The sequence below is a fragment of the Myotis davidii genome, unplaced genomic scaffold (genome assembly GCF_000327345.1).
Source record: "Myotis davidii unplaced genomic scaffold, ASM32734v1 scaffold217, whole genome shotgun sequence".
Lineage (NCBI taxonomy): Eukaryota > Metazoa > Chordata > Mammalia > Chiroptera > Vespertilionidae > Myotis > Myotis davidii.
In genome coordinates, this window is record NW_006290034.1 from 4794864 (window position 1) to 4814018 (window position 19155).

General features: G+C 38.1%; 1 protein-coding gene across 5 annotated transcripts in view; it reads right to left on the bottom strand.

Annotated features, from left to right (window-relative positions):
- Nucleotides 1–2813: 2813 nt before the first annotated feature.
- Nucleotides 2814–19155, bottom strand: part of WDR47 (WD repeat domain 47) — a 27348-nt gene continuing 11006 nt past the window's right edge. For 3 of the 5 annotated variants that reach the window (XM_006762956.2, XM_006762955.2, XM_015563409.1), the window contains exons 7-14: nt 15837–16097; nt 12984–13059; nt 11106–11263; nt 10355–10524; nt 9420–9596; nt 8462–8593; nt 5686–5904; nt 2814–4152 (exon numbers count right to left, since the gene is read on the bottom strand). In XM_006762956.2, the coding sequence (XP_006763019.1) occupies nt 4010–4152; nt 5686–5904; nt 8462–8593; nt 9420–9596; nt 10355–10524; nt 11106–11263; nt 12984–13059; nt 15837–16097 (1336 nt within the window). In that variant the 3' untranslated portion in view covers nt 2814–4009. The remainder of the gene's footprint in view (nt 4153–5685; nt 5905–8461; nt 8594–9419; nt 9597–10354; nt 10525–11105; nt 11264–12983; nt 13060–15836; nt 16098–19155) is intronic. The other 2 variants (XM_006762958.2, XM_006762957.2) reach the window with 1 other exon arrangement.

Sequence of the window (19155 nt, forward strand, 5' to 3'; positions counted from 1 at the left end):
GGCAGCCCTGCGCCCTTCCCGGGCGCGCCGCTGATTGGCCCGCCGAGGGGGCGGGGCCTGTCCTGTGGGCGGGGTTTCCGCCAGGCACTTTTGGGGATTTTCACCTGCAGAACGCCCTGCAAATGACAACCAAAGAAGCCAAACATATAAAACGGATGAGAAGGGTATTTTTAAATCTTGATTTATTTTATAACTTCTAATAGTGTAACACTTGCCACAAAACCCGGAAATCTATTTTAAGCATTTTTTAAATGGACTATGATGAATGAAAAGAATTGTTTTGTTTTTGTCTTTAACTGCTGGCCTTGCAATCTCAGGAAACTCTCCAAAGAAAAAAAGGATATGCTTTACACACTAGGAGTTAGTGAGAGATGTACACAAGTTATTGGCAAAGTGTCTTAAATTTTGGTATATAATGTAGTACTTGACCGTGCGTGTTGCTTATTATAATTCTTTAAAATTAAAATACACCAAAAAAAATACACCTGATATAAAATTTACCATCTTAATCAATTTTTCAATATATAGTTCATTGTCATTAAATAATTCACATTCGCCCTAACCGGTTTGGCTCAGTGGATAGGGCATCGGCCTGCAGACTCAAGGGTCCCAAGTTCCATTCTGGTCAAGGGCATGTACCTTGGTTGCAGGCACATCCCCAGTAGGGAGTGTTCAGGAGGCAGCTGATCCATGTTTCTCTCACATCGATGTTTCTAACTCTCTATCCCTCTCCCTTCCTCTCTGTAAAATATCATTAAAATATATTTAAAAAATAATAATTCACATTGTTGTGCAACCATCCCATCTCCTTAACTTTTTCATCCTGCAAAACTGAAATTCTGGAGCCATTATACATCTCATCACTTCCCCCTGGCAACCACCATTCCACTTTGTATCTCTATGAATTTGACTACTGTAGGAACCTCATATAAGTGGAAGCAATAGTGTCCTTTTGTGGCTGGCTTATTTCACATAGCATAATATTCTCAAGGATCATCCAGGTTGTAACATGTCAAAATCTTCCGTTTTTATGGCTGAATATTCCATTATGTTGTATAGCAAGGTTTATTTATCCATTTATCTGTTGATGTACTCATGGGTTGCCTGCACCTTTTGGCTATTTTGAGTAGTGCTGCTATGAACATGAGTGTACAAATATCTCTTCAAACCCCTGCTTGCAATTCTTTTTGGTATATATCCAGAAGTGGGAATGCTGGATCATATGTAGTTCTATTTTTAATTTTTTGAGGAACCACCATACTGTCTTCCACAGTGGCTGCACCATTTCACATTCTCACCAATAGTGCACAAGAGTTCCAATTGCCCCACATCCTTGCCAACACTTTTTATAGTGGCCATCCTAATGGATGGGAGATGGTGTCTCATGATTTCATTTGCATTTCCCTAACGATTAGTGGTGTTGAGCATCCTTTCATGAGCTTATTATTAGCCATTTTTTGTCTTCTTTAGAGAAATGTCTATTTGAGTCCTTTGTTCATTTTTTAAAGAACATTCTTTTCTAAGTGTTCTTATTAATTTGAGAGGGGAAGAAAAATAAATTTAAAAAAGACACAGGGGGGTGGGGAGGAGAGGGTTAGAGAGATAGAAACATCTATGAGAGAAAATCATTGATCGGATACACTGTCTCCTGCACCCTCCCCGCCACACTTCACGGGATGGAGCCTGCAACCCAAGCATGTGCCCTGACCAAGCATGGAACTGGGGACTTCTTGGTTCATGGGTCAACACTCAACCCCTGAGCCACACCAGCTGGGCCCTTTGCCCATTTTTAATCAGGTTGTTTGGGGGGAGGGGATTGTTATTGAGGTAGAGGAATTCTTTATCCTGAATATTAACCCTTTATCAGATATATGATTTGCAAATATTTTCTCCAATTTCATGGGTTGCCTTTTCACTCTGTTGCTTGTAGCCTTTAGCTTATTACAATTAAAAATAAACATTTAAAACATAAAATTTGAACCAGACCTCTGAAGCTTTTACCAAGGAGTTAATTTCTGCACTCCTCACTAAGAAGGGTCCAGAGAATATAGATACTTCAGTTCCCTTATTTTCTTTCACATGAACCAAGTCTATTCACCTCCATGCAGAAGACAGTGTGGAGGCATGGGAAGGATATGTAACCAAATGTTTATTGCAGTAAGACAACTTCTAGTGCTCATTATCTACTACACTGCAAAATGGGTTCCATATCCCACATATGGAAGGATCTTAAAGCCTACTCCTTGATAATGATGAATATGGGATCCAAAATTTTATGAACATTTTTACCATGAAGTTGAGCTGGTCTATATTAAAAAAAACTGCTAAAAAAAAAAAAAACTCTGCTATTTTTCCTAGTTTACAATTTAACACTAATGACCTGGTATATCTAAAATGTGTAAAATTAAGAAAGTAAACTAAAGAAAAGACTGTAGCCTATTTTAGTGGAGTTCCCTTCTGCATTCCTAAGAGATAGCAAAACTGTGTATCTGCTGACTATCCACAAACTAATTAGATTTTATTTCTTTCTTGGCACTCACTTCATTTGTAGTCTAACTTAGAATTTATACATTTTGCCAGGTTTTTATTAACCAACTTTCAGAATATATTCAAGATAGGAAGTTCTCTAGATCTTGAATTAAAGAGGTAGAAGACACAAAACTTATGCAGTCGTGAAGGGTTAAAAAGTAAATTAGTGAAAGGACTTTAGAAACTTAAGAAAATGATTGCTCATCCCTCGGAACACACTACCTCCAAGTAAACTGGAGAAAACAACCCTCTAAATTGAAAGCCACAGACACTGGAAACAGGAATAGTTTTAGGTGTCAAGAGGTCTTTATTGAAATAATAGCACAGTTACACTTCTAATACCCTTTCCACTTGTATACAATAGTTTAAAAATGCTTGCTACATACAGTGCACAGACAGTTCAATCATTAGAACCAACTCAACTGCATTTAAAATAAATAAAATAGCCTATTTAATAATTTAAAGTAAAATGCTGTACAATAGGAAAATAAAGATACGTGTTAGGATCTACGTTGCCGTAGAAATAAAATCATTATTCTGCATTACACAAAACAGTGCAAGAAAAAAACCCAAATAAGCTTTTGGAGTGCAAAGTTTAAAATTTCCATCTTTCAGTTATCATGCAGACATAGCATTTCAAGCCATGCTATAGTCTATGGCAAAGTTTTCATTTTTTAGAGGAAAATGCTGGCCAGCAAATTGACTGCACCATAAAGTGTTGCATCACACCCACTGCTGCTCTGCCCTACAGTACAGTTTGGAAGGGAGGTATCTTGTTGCATTCAAAAAGTTGAAATTAACAAGTTTCTGAAGCAAATACATTTGCCTTTTAAGCATGAAACAAAATAAGGTGACAGAATAGTAATTATATCCCTGGATTAAGAAAAAAGAAAAGGCCGATACCACATAGTGATCTAAGGAGCAGTTTCCCTCCATCTTTAAACTCAAGAATGATCCTCAGTGAAAACAACCATGTAACTTTCAAGAGACATAAAATTCTGACCTCTAGGGGCAAGTGATACAATTATCATGGGATTGTGAGAAAAACAAAATAACTTCTGAACACCTATGTTATCTGTGTAGAACTTGGTTGCATTACAGGTAATAATATGCTTAAAGTACAGTTCCATCTCATGTGTATATAAAACTGGTATTTCGGCAAAGACCAAGGAATGCTTTAATACTAAACCGTAAACACATCGTCCACCGTGACTGGAGTGCACACTGACAACACAGAGCTCTTCCGCAGACTTTGGCAACAAGACGACACACAGCAGGTCACAGCAGCACGAGCTCACGTGGAAGACCGAAAGCACTGCAGAATACACGCCCACAGCTCCTACCAACGGGTACAAGGTCAAAGGGCCTCCTCATGCTAAGCCACTTTCCTGGTCAGTCTGCGTTCTTCAAATCTGGAATTGTCACAATCAGTAGTCTTCAGTCCCCGCGCTTTCACGGCCAGACAGGCACTGGGCATGCTCTATCCACGGTAAGTCCAGAGGGTGACAGTTCTGTCTGCGGAGGACGACAGGAAGGACAGGTCCTGGGTGTGCCATCTGCACTGAATCACCTTATCCTTGTGCTCCCCCACCACCATGATGGGAAGCTGTTTAGTGAGGTCTCCTACATTAAAGAAGAGAAGAGATACTGACTTACAATACAAAATAAGTCTATGTTTAGATTTCACAGACTTCCTGTTACTTTAGGAATAATTACAGTATAAAATTCCTAAACTATATTAATACAATATATTGAAAAACTTAAACAGAGCTAGATTACTGGGCATGTCATTGTTAGTTGTATTTGGTAACATGCACATAGCTGCCACTGGCTCCTGCAAACTCAAGATCACTTCCTCCTGATGGTGCCAGCACATCTCGGTCTCCTCTGTGGGCTTCCCTTCTCATCCTCATTTAAAGTTTGGTAAATCTCAGGTGTCAGCCTTCAGGTTTCTTGTTCCCTTTATCCCTCACTTCCTAGGAAGTTTCATCTAGTGTCCTGACCATTAATATGAGTCACATATATTTCATCTCTAACCTTGACTTCTCACCTGAGCTCCAGACTAGTATCCAAATAGCTATTCAACATTTCACTCGGTTGCCTGACAGTCATCTTAAACTTAACCTGTTTAAAGCAAACTCTTTATTTTCTTGCCTAAACCTGTTCCTGCCCCACATGTCTTGACCCCCACCTCAATTAATGGCACCATCTTGTTGCTCATGCCAAAAACCTAGGGATCAGCACTGATTCCTTTTCCCCTCACTTTGCAAACTTAATCCAAATAAATTAAAGTATATCCCAAATTGTCACTTCTTGCCACCTCCGCCTCTACCACCCTAGTCCAAGCCACCATCATATCTCACCTGAATGGTTCCCATAAGTTCCTCACTGATATTTATACTTATGAGCCTTCTCCCTACAGGACTCAAAATTATCTTTTAAAAATGTAACTTAGATCATATCACTCGCCGTTTTAAATCTTCCACAGGATTCCATTATGTTTTTAAAAAATGCCTATAAAACCCACCTTATGTCTTCCCCTCTCTCCTGGCTGGTTCCCCAGCCACACTGGCTTCTTGCAGTGTCACAGACATGCCAAACTCATCCTGCCTCCACAAGCTGCACTCGCTGTGGTCTTCCCTCGGGCCCTGGCATGGCTTGTTCCTTCTCAGCATTCAGGTCTCTCCACAAATGGCACTTCCCTGGGGAGACCCACTCCATCCCACCAAAACTAGCGTTCCCTAGCACCCCAGTCTCCTCCCTGGCTAATGTTTTAATAGCACTCATCAATACCCCAAATTACATCATTTGAGTTACTTTTTACTGATGTCTGAAATGTGAGTGCCATCAAAAGGAAGTTACATGTCTTACCTCTCTGTCCCTAGTTGGTACACAGATTTGCTTAATAAATGTTTAACAATAAAACTACATTCTGAAGACATAATTACACACTAAGTTTTTAAAAATAGAAGCAAAGAGTACATAAATTTAATAATTTGCTATAATTCATCTCAATACAATACCAGTAATTTGCTCAGTAAATTCTGTAAAACTAAAATCTGAAAATGTTTTTGGGTCAATCCCACCAGATTAACAAAAGAGAGGTCCCAAATAGAACAGGAGACTATAGAAAGGAAAAAGGTCCATCTGCATCACCTTGTAGGTCTGTCACCTTGATTTTCATATCGTAGGATCCTGTTAGCAAGTAGTGAGCTCCGGGAGAGAATCGAACAGAGCGCACATCGCTGGAATGAGGGTGATAACTTTGTACCATCCTTCCTCCTCTGATGTCATACAACATGCAGCTAGAATCTTCTTGTCCTGTGGCTAAGAGACGGCCACTGGGATCTACAGCTACGGATGCCACTGCACTGCCTGGATGGCGGGAGGAAAGGAAGGTTCAGTGTGGAAAAATCAATAGAGCTAAACAGCAACAACTAATTATGTTCGCTGAGCCACACACTAAAAATGCAATGCAGCTTGCCACACTGCTCAGTTATGGAAAAATACAAATTAACAGTCAGCCAATAAACCACTGTGTCCTTTTTAGGGGCAAGGTATGAAGCCAGATTCTGTGAGAAATGAGACAGTCCATCCTCTTGTCATCTGGGAGAACCCCTGGGACAGCACTGCCTACAGTGCAATAGATGAGCCACTTTTCCTAGCTGGGTAAGTGTCCAGAAATAGTCCCGTCCCAGCTTACAGTCTAGTTGGGAGAACAAGAAATTAAATAACAAAATACATTTTAGGGCACAGTGAGAAAATGTCTCTAAGCAACACATGACTAACGGCCAACAGGCGGGAGCCTAGCTCTAGACCAGGCACCTCCAACGGGGCAACAATGCTCCAAGGGGGTGCAAAATGATTCTCAGAATGAAAAAGCCCTAACCATTAGCAATGGCTTATAGCCTTCAAAGCTCAGCCCCACCCAATGGAACCCCATTCCTTAGCATTTAATTTCTCTTGTTAGGAAAAATATTTCGTTTTTCTCCTTAGCAGGGGAAAATAAGGTTGAAAAACACTGCTCTAGACCAAAGTGGCCTGAAAAGGCTTCACAGAAAAAGGCATATAAGTTAGATCTTGAAGATTAACAAACGGTATGAGAGAGAGAGAGAGAGAGAAGCAGGGAGGGAGAGAGAGAGGGAGAGAGAATGTGTGCTTAAATGTATTATACACATGCATTTAAAAATATCCATTGCTTAAAATTTCTGTTTTGTTAATCCTCACCCAAGGAAATTTTTCCATTGATTTTTAGAGAAAGTGGAAGGGAGGAAGAGAGACAGAGAGAAGGAAGCATCGATGTGAGACACACATCAATTGGTTGCCTTCTACAACTAAGATATGTGCCCTTGACTGGAATTGAACCCGTAACCCTTCAGTCCCAGGGCTGATGCTCTATTCATTAGCCAAGCCGTCTAAGGTCATTGTTTGAAATTTTGATAGAGAAGTGAAGAGAGCTATTATGGCCATGAAGAATTAATAAGAAAAGCTTTATAGAGAAAGTATAAACATGATTAAGGGTAGGGAGCTCATTTGGGCCTGAGTGACTTGGCTTAACACGTTAACATAAAAGGAGCTTGGAACTGAGACATAACAGGCAGGTTAGGACAGACCATCGAGCATCGCAAACGTCAAAGCGCAGGGTGTGAACTGTTCCTGTGCACAGTGAGTCGCCATGCAGGTCTCTAAGGAAAGAAAGCAGGACTTTGGGAAGAGTAACCTATGTGAATGTGCATCAAATTAAAACAGACAGACTGTAGAAGGGAGGGCACTGGAAGACAAGACATAATAATAGAGTAACAGATGAATAAGGGCCTGCATGAGGAAAGACAGACTTCAGAAAATATATGAATAAAGAATCCACAGACTTGGCAATTAACTGCTTGGATGGGGGCAAAAAAAAAAGGAGTGAAAATGAGTCCTGGATCCAATCTAGCTGCATGAGGAAATAAGGGAAGTAATATCCAAAAACAGGGAAAATGGGAACAAGAGCTGATTTGCAGGGGAAACACAATGAGTTTAGTTTTTATGCTGCCAAAAGAATCCAGGCTCATTTATTCAACAGAGTAGTTACATCACTACTCCTTTAGGCCATGTATTTGGGTAGGTGCTAAATCTACTCAGGGAACTACAACAGATATAATTGTTGCCATTGTGAAACTTAAAATCTATTGGCGGAGACTAGCAATAAGCAAATATATAATTTTAAATAGAGGTAAGAGCTGTGAAGGGAATCAACGGAGATCAGTGATAGAAAATAACGATGAAGTCCAAGAAGGCCTCTCTGGCAAGGTGTCACTGAAGCTAAGACCTACAGAGAAGAAGGCCCTGACGGTGAGAAGACACGTGGAAGAACATGTCAGGCCCAGGAAACAGCAGGTGACTTCCCTGCAGGAAGGCACTGAAAGGAAAGGTGCGAGTGATGGAGCTAAAACTAGAAGGGCCCACGGTGCCGGTGCCGGGCCAGCAGGATCTCGCAGGCACGGTGATGGAAGAGCGATGAGGGGCTGTGAAGTGTTGTGAGGAAGGTGTGATGTGCTCTGGCTGCCGTGTGGACCAGGCTGGAGGGGCACACGTGCAAGTGCAGAGCAGAGTAAGGCAGCTCTTGCAGCAGTGAAGTTGAGTGAAGTTATCTGTTGCTCTTGAGGGAGGGAGCAAAAAAAGTATGACAACATGTGAGTAATGGTTTTCAAAGTCTTAGATGAAATAAAGTTAAAGCATACTTAAAATCCAAAAGTAAAATTATAAACCATTATTACTCTAATCTAAACTCTTATTTCAGACCACATAGAAAACAGGATATATTTTTTTGAAAGTCTTCATTTGTTCCTATTCCTTTTTTAACTTACATATTGCAGAGGAGAGAAAGCACACAAGTGCAATTTATAGTTTCTGTCTCATAGAAATTCATATAAATTCCAGAAAAACCTACCAGTTCCGTGTAATGTTGTGCCAACAACACGAACACAGCTTGGTACTCGAAGATCCCAGAATCTAACAGTCTTATCTTGGGAACCAGATGCAATCATCCAGCCACTCCAAGTATAAAGTGCTAAAATATGTCCTATGAAAGATCATATACTCAGTTATACTGTGGAACAGCACTTCTCTATAACACACTCAGAGCTAAGTACTCCTTATTACTGGGCACGTGATGGTCTGCTTAATCCAATATACAATGTGGTAGAGATTTTCCATATATATTAAAACTCAGTAAAATGCACATCAAAACCATATTGAATAAGCTTAATCCTTCTTGGTTATTCAGTATCTTAGGATACCATAATCAGTACTAAAAAAAATATTTTCATCTGGGCCTGGCCAGGCAGCTCGGGCAGTTGGTGAGAGCATCGTCCTGCTGCACCACGGCCGTGGGTTCAGTCCTTGGCAGGACACATGCAGGATCAACCAATGAATGCATAAGTGGGACAAGTCAATATTTTTCTCTCTCTCCCTTCCTCTCTCTCTCTTTAGTAAATATATGTATTTGTATTTGAAATTACGGCAAGTTTTCCAGAGGAAGTACAGGACTGTGGGGTTAGATCACCAGCTCTGGAAGAGACCTGGGGTCATATTCAGTTCCGCACATTTAGCTCTAAGATTGTGCCAGTCATTTGCCTTTTCATGTCTTAGACAGAGATAAAACTTCCTGCCTCATAAGATTGTTGTGAGGGTTAAATGAAGGAATTATGTGTACAAGTAAAGAATTTAACACCCAGGGAACTATCAGCTATCATTACTATGTGCACAATTGAACTTTTTGAAAGAAAAATGTCCTGTCTTGGAGAAATCTGTTCTGATGAAATATCCCCAGTAATGAAGTGCAGGGGGAAGTGGGAAAACATGGGTTGAACAAAAGAAAAGGAGCGTCTGAGATGGATATCACATACCGGTATGTCCGCTCAGAGCATGCAGGCCCTGTCCTCTTTGACAATCGGTTGTGTAAATGTTACAATCCCCCGCTCCAGCACTTATCAAAATAGCTCCGCCACTTTCCGGGCCTTCCATAAAGGCCAAGTCTCTAATCGTCCCATCATGCATACTAAATTCCAGATCTGGTCCTGAAACAGCAATAAGAATTAAAACAAAAAGATGCTGCTCAACTTACTGTGACAATTTGAGATTACTAAACTGCCTTAAGACTGACCAAGAATAATGGCAGAGTGGTATGGTTTATATTTGCACTTAGGGATTGATATTATAATCAATTTCACTTTACTGAGCAAAGAACTTCAAGAAATCCAAATACTGGTTCAACCCTGGCTGGAGTGGTCTAGTGGTTTGCACATGTCCTGTGCACTGAAAAGTTACTGGTTAAATTTCCGGTTCAAGGCACATGGCCAGGTTTCCGGCTCAATCTGTGGTGCTGAAGGCAGCTGATCAATGATTCTCTCTCATCACTGATGTTTCTATCTCACTCTCCCTCCCCTTCATCTCTGAAATCAATAAAAATATATTTTTTAAAAAATTTTAATAAAATAAAATAGCTATATGGAGAGTTACCTTCTTGATTTATTCCAAAGAAAATGAAAAAGACAGATGCTCTCTGGAAAATGTACATTAATACAATTTTGGTAGTGATTTAAAAGTTACTTTTCTGATAATTTTCTAGGGATTAGACATCACCTGGCCACCTGTAAGAACTTACTAAAAAAAAATAATAATAATTCCAGATGAATGCAGCCAAGCAATTAGAATGTAAAAAAAATCTTAAGGCTATATTCTTAGATTTTATTAGAGACAGTAGAGAGATATAGGAGAGCTACAACATGGGCAAAAGATAAAAATACACTAGAGCGCTACTGCTCCCATACTTAGGCCCTACCTGTTGCATTACAAGTCTCTGCATTGAAGGGCAACACTTTGACGTATTTGTCATTTGATCCTGTTGCTAATAACTGTCCACAAGGACTCCAGGCCACACAGTAAATGGATCCTTTATGATGTTTATTCCTTTTAAAACGTACCACTGGCTGCTTAGGGATGTCATGTGCACTACAAAAAAAAAAAAAATTTAAGAAAGATATTTCAATTTCTTGCTTGCTAAAATTCATGAGTATGAAGTTCTATATTACTGTTGTTCTTGAGGGAGGGAGCACAAAAAGTATCTGACAACATGTTAATAACAATTTTCAAAGTCTTAGAAGAAATAAAGTTAAAGCATACTTAAAATCCAAAAGTAAAATTATAAACCATTATTATACTAAACTCTTATTTCAGATCACATAGAAAACAGTGGATAGAGCATCAACCTGCAGACTGAAGGATCCTGGGCTGGATTCCAGTCAAGGGCACATGCCCGGATTGCAGCTCGATCTCCAGCAGGGGGCGTGCAGGAGGCAGCTGACCAATGATTCTCTCTCATCATTGATATTTCTATCTCTCGCTACCTCTCCCTTCCTCTTTGAAATCAATAAAAGTATATTTTTTAAAAAAGAAAATAAAAATTAAAACTTAATAAAAGGAAAGGAAATAAAAATTAAACACTACCGAATGACAATTCTGCAAAAGGGACCAATGTAGCTAAAATAAACACTGAACCAAGACTGGCAGTACAACCAGCAGTCTGTCCATACCTTGGGTCAATGACCTCTGGATAGGCGCATACTCTCAGAGTTTTTGAATTTGAACCAACAGCATACAGACCACCACCTGGGTGGAAAGCCACTGCTCTAACAGCCTGTGTGTCCTCCAGGGTATTAATGCAAACAAACTGCTTTTTTGACTTGTCGTCCTATGGAAAGAATGAATAAGAAAGTCATCCTATGAAAAAAAATGAGTTTGAAAGAATTCGTCTTTATCCCAGTTTCAATTCATTTCAACTATATTGTTCACTTTATGTTCACCATCTACCATCATGTATTCTTTTAAATGGCAAATCCAATTAACCCCAATTTTTCCATTTTTTGCTACTCATTGCTAAACTAAGCTCAGATAGTTTATAGAAATTCAAGTTTTTCTTCACTTACTATGACAAAATATAACAATAAATATTCCCATATTAAGTTGCCTTTAACTGTCAAGGAAAAAATATAGCACACACACAAAATAACAGAACACTATTTGTGTTTTTAAAAGCAGGATATAGAAAACTATTCTTAAATGCACCTAGGGTAAAAAACAAAATAAGTTTGCCATTATCTCCAGCAATGAATACATTAATATTTCAAACTGAAATTGTAAAAACAAAACCTTCTTAAAATTGCAAAAATGATTTTAATCAGAACATTTTATTTGAGCCTCGTTTTTATTTCAAACTGCGTATCTGCCCACAGCCTGTTCTGAGGAAGCAAGTTGAAGCAGTTCGGCATACAGGCTTTGTGAACGCCAGCTATTGGTGGCATTTGAAGCACCCTGCTACCCTGACCAGGGATGACCGGACCTGGAACAGGGACTTAGAGGCTGAGTGTGGTCAACAAATCCAGCCTAATCCTGTCTTTGTGAAATATGAATACCAAGTACACACACAAAGGCAAATCACTTCAGCTCTGTTGCATCAAGCTCTGGGGCCCACAGTGACTGTATCAATGAGAGACTATGCCACTCTCTACCCAGACTTTTATGTATTCATGCAATAATAGAGGCTAAGCCTGGCATGTCACATGTTTGTCTTATGTAATTGAATGAATCCTTATATTAGTCATGAATTTATTTGACTAAAAATGCTACAATTTCTATTAATCCATATACAAGAAATGTGACTGTTTGCCAAACGAATAGCATGGGCATATAAGACAAACAGGGAGGGGAATGACTGATTAAATGGCCTATGTACATTAATATAATTACTAATATTTGCTTATAGCAGAAATTGCAGAGCCATACATTTTATTTGCTCTTTTCTAGTGTGTTTTAAACTTTTTAAATTTGTTGCCATTTTGAAAATAGAGTTCAACTAAAAATCTATATTTCTAGCTTTTCTTGAAAATCAAAAGGACCGAAAATACTAGGCAAGCATAAATCTTTGTGCAAGGGACAAATATTCCTATGTGCTTGTCACAAAAACAACCAATTTTATTCATTTTTGTTAGCTGTTTGGTCCCATTAGCATCTGAAATCATGACTTTGTCTATGGGGTTAAAATGTGAACTATAGAAAACAAGATAGAGTGAAGCTGTATACTGGTTAGGGAAGGATGTCTGGTTCCAAAGCAAAAAATACATGCATTGATGAGAAGCCCCAGGGCAACATAAATAGTATCTAAATAAATTAACCATAGGGTTCAGAGAGTAGTGCACAGCTCACTATTGGCCACTAATATAAATACTCTCAAATGTGCTTTCTGAGGCAACCTTTTCACTTAGCCCAGTGGAAGCTCAACTACCTTTAGATAAATCCTAGCATTAGCAATAATGATTATTTCTAATAATGGTCCATTCTTTGAATTGAGAATTCCTTACCAAACTTTGCAAGTATATATAAAAACAATGAAACCTCCTTCCCAAAAGTATTACCTCTTCCCCTCTTGATCTTGACAGATTCCCTGAAGAATCTCCAGGAGGAGGCTTGATGACCAAATGTTCTGATGAGCTGCATGAGTAGAAATTCAAATAAAGTTTACTCTGAACATCAAAACAGAAACTTAACTAAATATTTGTCCTTTTGATCTCTAATATTTATTTTTTTGGCAAATGAACCTCACTGTCCCCAAAGTTACTCTCAGGAGCTATTCATTAAGTGGCTCTGACTCACTAACAGCAAGCATAGTCGTAAGGAGGCAGTGAGAGCCATTTTGGAAAGGAGATTAAGTCAAAGTTCACAAATTTTATTGTGAAATGTCAAGTACCTTCCCTCTGATTAGTTCCAGAATCCTGGTTGCTATGATTAAATCCTACCCCAGGCAGGAGCTTAAATTGCTCTTTATGAAAATTATCTGGCCCAAGAGGAATGACTAACAGAAACTGACAATTGAGGGTCCCTCCATAAACAATGTTTCCACTCAATCATTTCCTTGTGAGGTCAACAGGTAGACAGATCCATTCATATATGTAGATCTTCCTCCCAATCAGCATTTTTTAATGCCTCACTTTTTACAGCTAGTCAAGGTTTCCCAAACACTTGCAAAAAGCCTCCTACATAAAATCCAGAGACTAAAACAAACAGAAAAGGGAATGTGTAAGAAGAGGGGCAATTCAGGAAATAAATGCTTCAAAGATATAATTAAAATTCTTGGAGATATAAGAGTAAATAAGAATCCAGGAAACAAGGAAAAGATCTAAAAAACAATTTAAGGAAATTAGAGAATAAGAAAGAGCTTAGAGAATAAAAATATGGTAGCAGAAAAAAAAATCTAGGGTGGAAAAATCAGCAGGCCTCATAGCAAGGATCAGGTCAAAATGGCATCAGACTTCTTGACAAGAACACGGACATGTAGCAATGCCTTTGAAACTCTGAGGAATGATTTCCATCCTAGAATTCTATACTCAGCTATGCTAACAAATCAAATGTGAACTATGTTGACATTCCAGGTCTCAGAAACTTCACTTCTGATGAAACTCTTTGCATGAAACTACATGAGATCCTGAAAATGGGGATCCAATAGAAAGAAGAGGCAAAGGAAATTCCCAGGAGAATAATGAGGGGAAGTCCCAGGATTCTCTAGGACTGAATACGATGGCCTAGAAACAAGGAACATAAAATCAAGCAGGAGTGATCCTAGAGGGATGTCTCTAAGGGGGTAAAATGAGAAAGAGGAAGTACCTGATCGTTTTTACTGCAGTAAGAGAGGTTTTATAATTTTATAGTCCTGTCAAAGCATCTGCAGATGGGTTAGTGACAGGTACTAAGAAAACTAGCATGTGCACACATACACATGCACACCAAAAATGAGGCACTTAGTGTCCCATGGAAAACAAAGAGTAGTATCAAAAGGAAATGTAATCCATTATACTACACTAGAGACCCGATGCACGAAGATTCGTGCAAGAATGGGCCTTCCTTCCCCTTGCTGCCAGCACTGCCTTGGCTCTGGCCGGAGCTGCCTTTCTGCCTTCCCATGCTGCCCAGAGGCCTGGAGCGGCTGGGGTGGTGCAGAATGCCTGCATCGTCGCCATGCAAGTGTCCCGCCCCGCCCCCAGCCATTCAGCGCCTGCATATGCAAATTAACCTGCCATCTTTGTTGGGTTAATTTGCATACTCACTCCTGATTGGCTGGTGGGCATTGCAAATGTATGGTCAATTTACATCTTTCTCTTTTATTAGTGTAGATGACCCAGTTGTAAATAACATTTACCACATTAACGCTGAATACCAATTTAAACAAAAATGGATATATATTGGAAAGGAGCAGACAAAATGAATGTGTTGTGAGTGAGGAATATAGTAGCTAAATCTAATTGGCAGGAAATTGGTGGATAATAAAAATATAACAGAAGCATGTTATTCAGAAATTTTGATATACAGCAAAAGAAACAGCTGCCTGGGTTGAAAATGGGCAGCCTACAGAAAGTAGAAATCATAGACAAAGATGAGTAAAGGAGATTTTCTTTTATATTATATGAAATGTGCTATTTGTCTTTTTAAACCATGTATGTATATTACTTTGATAAAAATTAAATTTTAAAATTTGAGTTCTACTTTAGGGGATACACAAGTGTAACAGGAACTATAATAAAGAAGCATACATTCGATAAACTTATGCTCTAGTATAAAACCAGTTTTTTATACTAAATATATAGACATCCAAATGCAAAAGCAAGTTATGCATTTTCAGATGAACCACTCTAAGGTGTTTAATGTTAAGAATAAATAAAGAAAAGTTTCTTAACTTTTCCCAATGCATAAATTAAAACTTGTTTACTTATGACAGCAAGACAAAAGACTCTCCCTGTCTAGTGAAAACACAGATATGCAAGAAGTCTTCAGCTGCGAAGAGGCCAGAGCTACAAAACCGTCTCGGACAATCATTCCACCAAGTTATAAAACACCTTCTTTGTGCCCTTGAAGTTTGTGAATCAGATTATTTGTTGAAAGATACCAATGGCAAAAAAATAAATAAATAAAAGAAAGAAAAGAAATATCAGGGAGAAGATAAAGGCTAAAACTATCATCTCTGAGTAAGATGGCTTACAAAAATATAGAACTGTCCTGGTGTGAAAAGAAAGAAAAACAGGGGAATATAGTCTCTTAAGAGACATTTAGTAAAAGAGAAAGAGAACATATAAATGAAGGAAGATTAGAAAAAAATTTGGTACAAAGTAAATGAGCTCCAAAAACTGTTATTGTAAGGCTTCAAAAAGAAGTTTGAATTTCTATACTTCTATTAATAGAAGTTAATATTTCCAGATTTTACAAAGTAAAGCACTTACACTTGGTTTCCACAAGAAGAGGATTCCTCAGGAAAAGGTATGTGATTTGTGGATCCCGGATTACGAGGAGTGCTTGTGTAAATATTCGAAGCATCATGTGTTAATCTCTGGCTAGAATCCTGGGGTGGTGTAGAAAAACTTATGATAGAAGAATTATTAGATCCATTGCCTTTGCTCCCATTACATTGCTGGTTGAGTGTGGACACCTCACTACCAAGGCTATCCATTCCAATATTTAATTCACCAAGCTTTTGAATGGACCTATAAGATAAAAAAACGTAAGTATATTAAAATATAAACTAAATAACATTCCTAACATAGAAGATGAAAAGTTTGAGAAGGTAAATAAAACATGCACATATAATAAATAATCTCTGGCAAGTTTAGAACTAAAAAGTTACCATCTTCAGCTGAAGACATAACCAAGATACTGAAAGAAGACCCACCCTTTTCTACAGTATGTCACTTTAAAGGAGATAGGCCTGATGGGTATCACCGACTTCTTAAAAGCACCTTTTGGCATAAAAACAGGAAAAAAAATCTGTTTCTTCTCTGGTATAACTTTGGTTTAATTTTCAATTTTAAACTAAATTTCACAAAGAAGTCAATAAAAATATCACTACTTCCAAAATTTATCACCAATAAAACACAACAAATCATTTTCATTTCATCTGTCTAGTAATCTCAGGTCAACTAGGAAATAAATGACTAGAGCAGGCCATGATGGGACAAAGTCAAGTGCCAACCCTATTTGTCACACATTCATTCATTCATTCTACAAAGTCTATTTGCTAGACGTTGATCCAGGTACCAGGGAGCAAAACAAGTCGGCCTCAGGGTTTTGACTGCACCACAGTCTCTACATTAGGAAAACCTGACTCCTTATGTTGGACTCAGAGACCGTGAGGGCACAGAAGGGAGCTGCCAGGCTTTCTTAAGATTTAGACCCACAACTGGCCCAGCATCCTTTTCTCCAGCCTAGATTCACTATGAGAGAGGACTGCACAAGGGGTGACTCATTGTATTTTCTAACATTATTGTGTGTGTGTGTGTGTGTGTGTGCATGTGTAAGGCTTTAACAAGACTTTAAAAGAGCAGTTGAATATTATAGGAATTGGTAGCCATTACTAAATATTTATCAGTTAAAAAAATTTAAGTAGGCAGCATTTCCCAAATATTCTATGAAACTAATCCTATGAAATGCTCCCCATTTAAAAAAAAAAAAGAGTGTGGGGTCAAATAAATTTAGGAAGTGCTAAGTATAAAGCGCTGACAATGCTAACGTCGTTCTGAGTCTCTAAAGGTGGGGAGAACAGCCTTGGCCAGGGGCTCAGGGTGCGGAGCGCAGTCCTGTACCACAAAAGGCTGCTGGCTTCATTCCTGGTAGGGGCACATACGGGAACCGATCAATGAATCTCTCTCACATTGAGGTTTCTCTCTCTCTCCCTTCCTCTCTTTCTAAAACTCAATAAAAACATATCCTTGGATGAGGATTTAAAAAATAAAAATTTAAGTGGAGAGGATTGGGGAGGAGCAGAATATGCCTATAGTAAGTGCCAAATCAGTGGTGCCAACTATTAATATTAATAGAAACAAAATATCAAAAGGTATAAAGCGATGATAGAGTACTGTTAATAAAAATCCTATCATGCTTTGGCTGATTTTTTTTCATTAAGATCTATTATATAACATAACTCTCTTTCTCTTTCTTTTTCTAAACCTCTTGGAAGGAAGAAGCAAAATTTAAATATGAAAACTAAATTCTGTTGCCAGAATGATTTGGAAGAATAAAACATTGAGGAAAATGCATATTTTAATTTGTAGATTCTATCTATATTCGGTTTGTCCTTGGTATTAGACAGGTACTTTAAAATCCCAGTACAGGCTCAGATATATAAAAGTAAGGACCCAGGAAAAAACTGAATGAAAGTATTACATTAAACGGTTAGAAAACAGAGTAGGTAAGAAAAGGTTAAGAGAATTTATGTAAAGCTAATTTACAAAAGCTTAGGATAAACATCCTTCATACTTATAATAGAACTGGTTATCCTATGGATTTTTTTAATATACATTTTAATGTAATTTTAAATTCTTACCTCTAAAGAAATTGAGAATAGCTTTTAAACAATAAATTTATTCTATACTACATCTAAATTACAAGAAATAATTTTCATTATATTTATAATTGTCTTTAAAGGAAGGAAAGGCCATTTTGAATAGTTTGTTTTTCTAAGGAAGTACATCCCCACCACTACTGGGATCACCTTGCTGCTTCATCTTCAGACAATCGAAATATCTGCTTTCACTGAAAACGAAATGGTCTGGAAGTCAAATTGCAAGCATAATTTTTATGAATATGAAAAAGACATCCAAGAACCAGAAGTGGCAATTCATCAAATTAGAACAATTCTGAGAGCCACTGACTTGATCAGAGGTGATAAGAAAACAATCCTCAAATTGAATTTTGGAGGCCTACTTAGACTCTAGGTTATCATTATAAACATTCCTTGTGTGAAGGTTTGAAAACAGGATCAATTTCAGGCTTGCTGACTTGCACAAACCTCAGAGTGTCAAGCAGATAACTTTCAATATTATTGAGCCAAGGAAAGAACTGGCAGTCACCACTGTACTGCCTAATCACAATCCTGATGATAGCCAACAATTATGGCACACTTCCTATTTGCCGAGAATTAGTCTAAGTAAGTGGATATACATTAACTCATTTAACCTGCCAACAACCCTCGATCATTTAAATATACATATTCTGGTTTATTCATTTTAAAACATGTTTTAGATGTATCTCCTATAATTAAAAATAATAAAAGTTCATAATCTTGGCAGAAATTATAAGAATCATTTAAAAACACTGAATTAAAAAGAATCTGTATGTATAAGCACTCAAAATAACAGCTCACACTTCATATAGTGCTTACTTTTTATGACGGTACTGTTCTAACCACTTTACATATGTGAACGCATTTAACCCCTTCCCCAACAATTTTTTTGTTAAAAACATTTCTTTTTCAGACTAATTTTTTTATTTTGGTTCTATATAGTATTTTTGATGCTGGTTATGAAAACAGTTTGTAACTCGTCTTCCTATAAACCATATTTTTTTACCATATTTTCTTAGTATACTCGTCGACGACTGAAAAAGAACATTTTGTGAAAACAAGTATACACGTTTCTGCCGGGGAAGGGGTTAATCTCATGGCAACCTGTGAAGTAGATGAGAACACAAGCAAAAAGAAGCTAAGTAACTTCCCTCAGTCCTCAGCTCCCCAGGATCCACCTGGCAGTCTGCTTCCAGCCTGTCTGC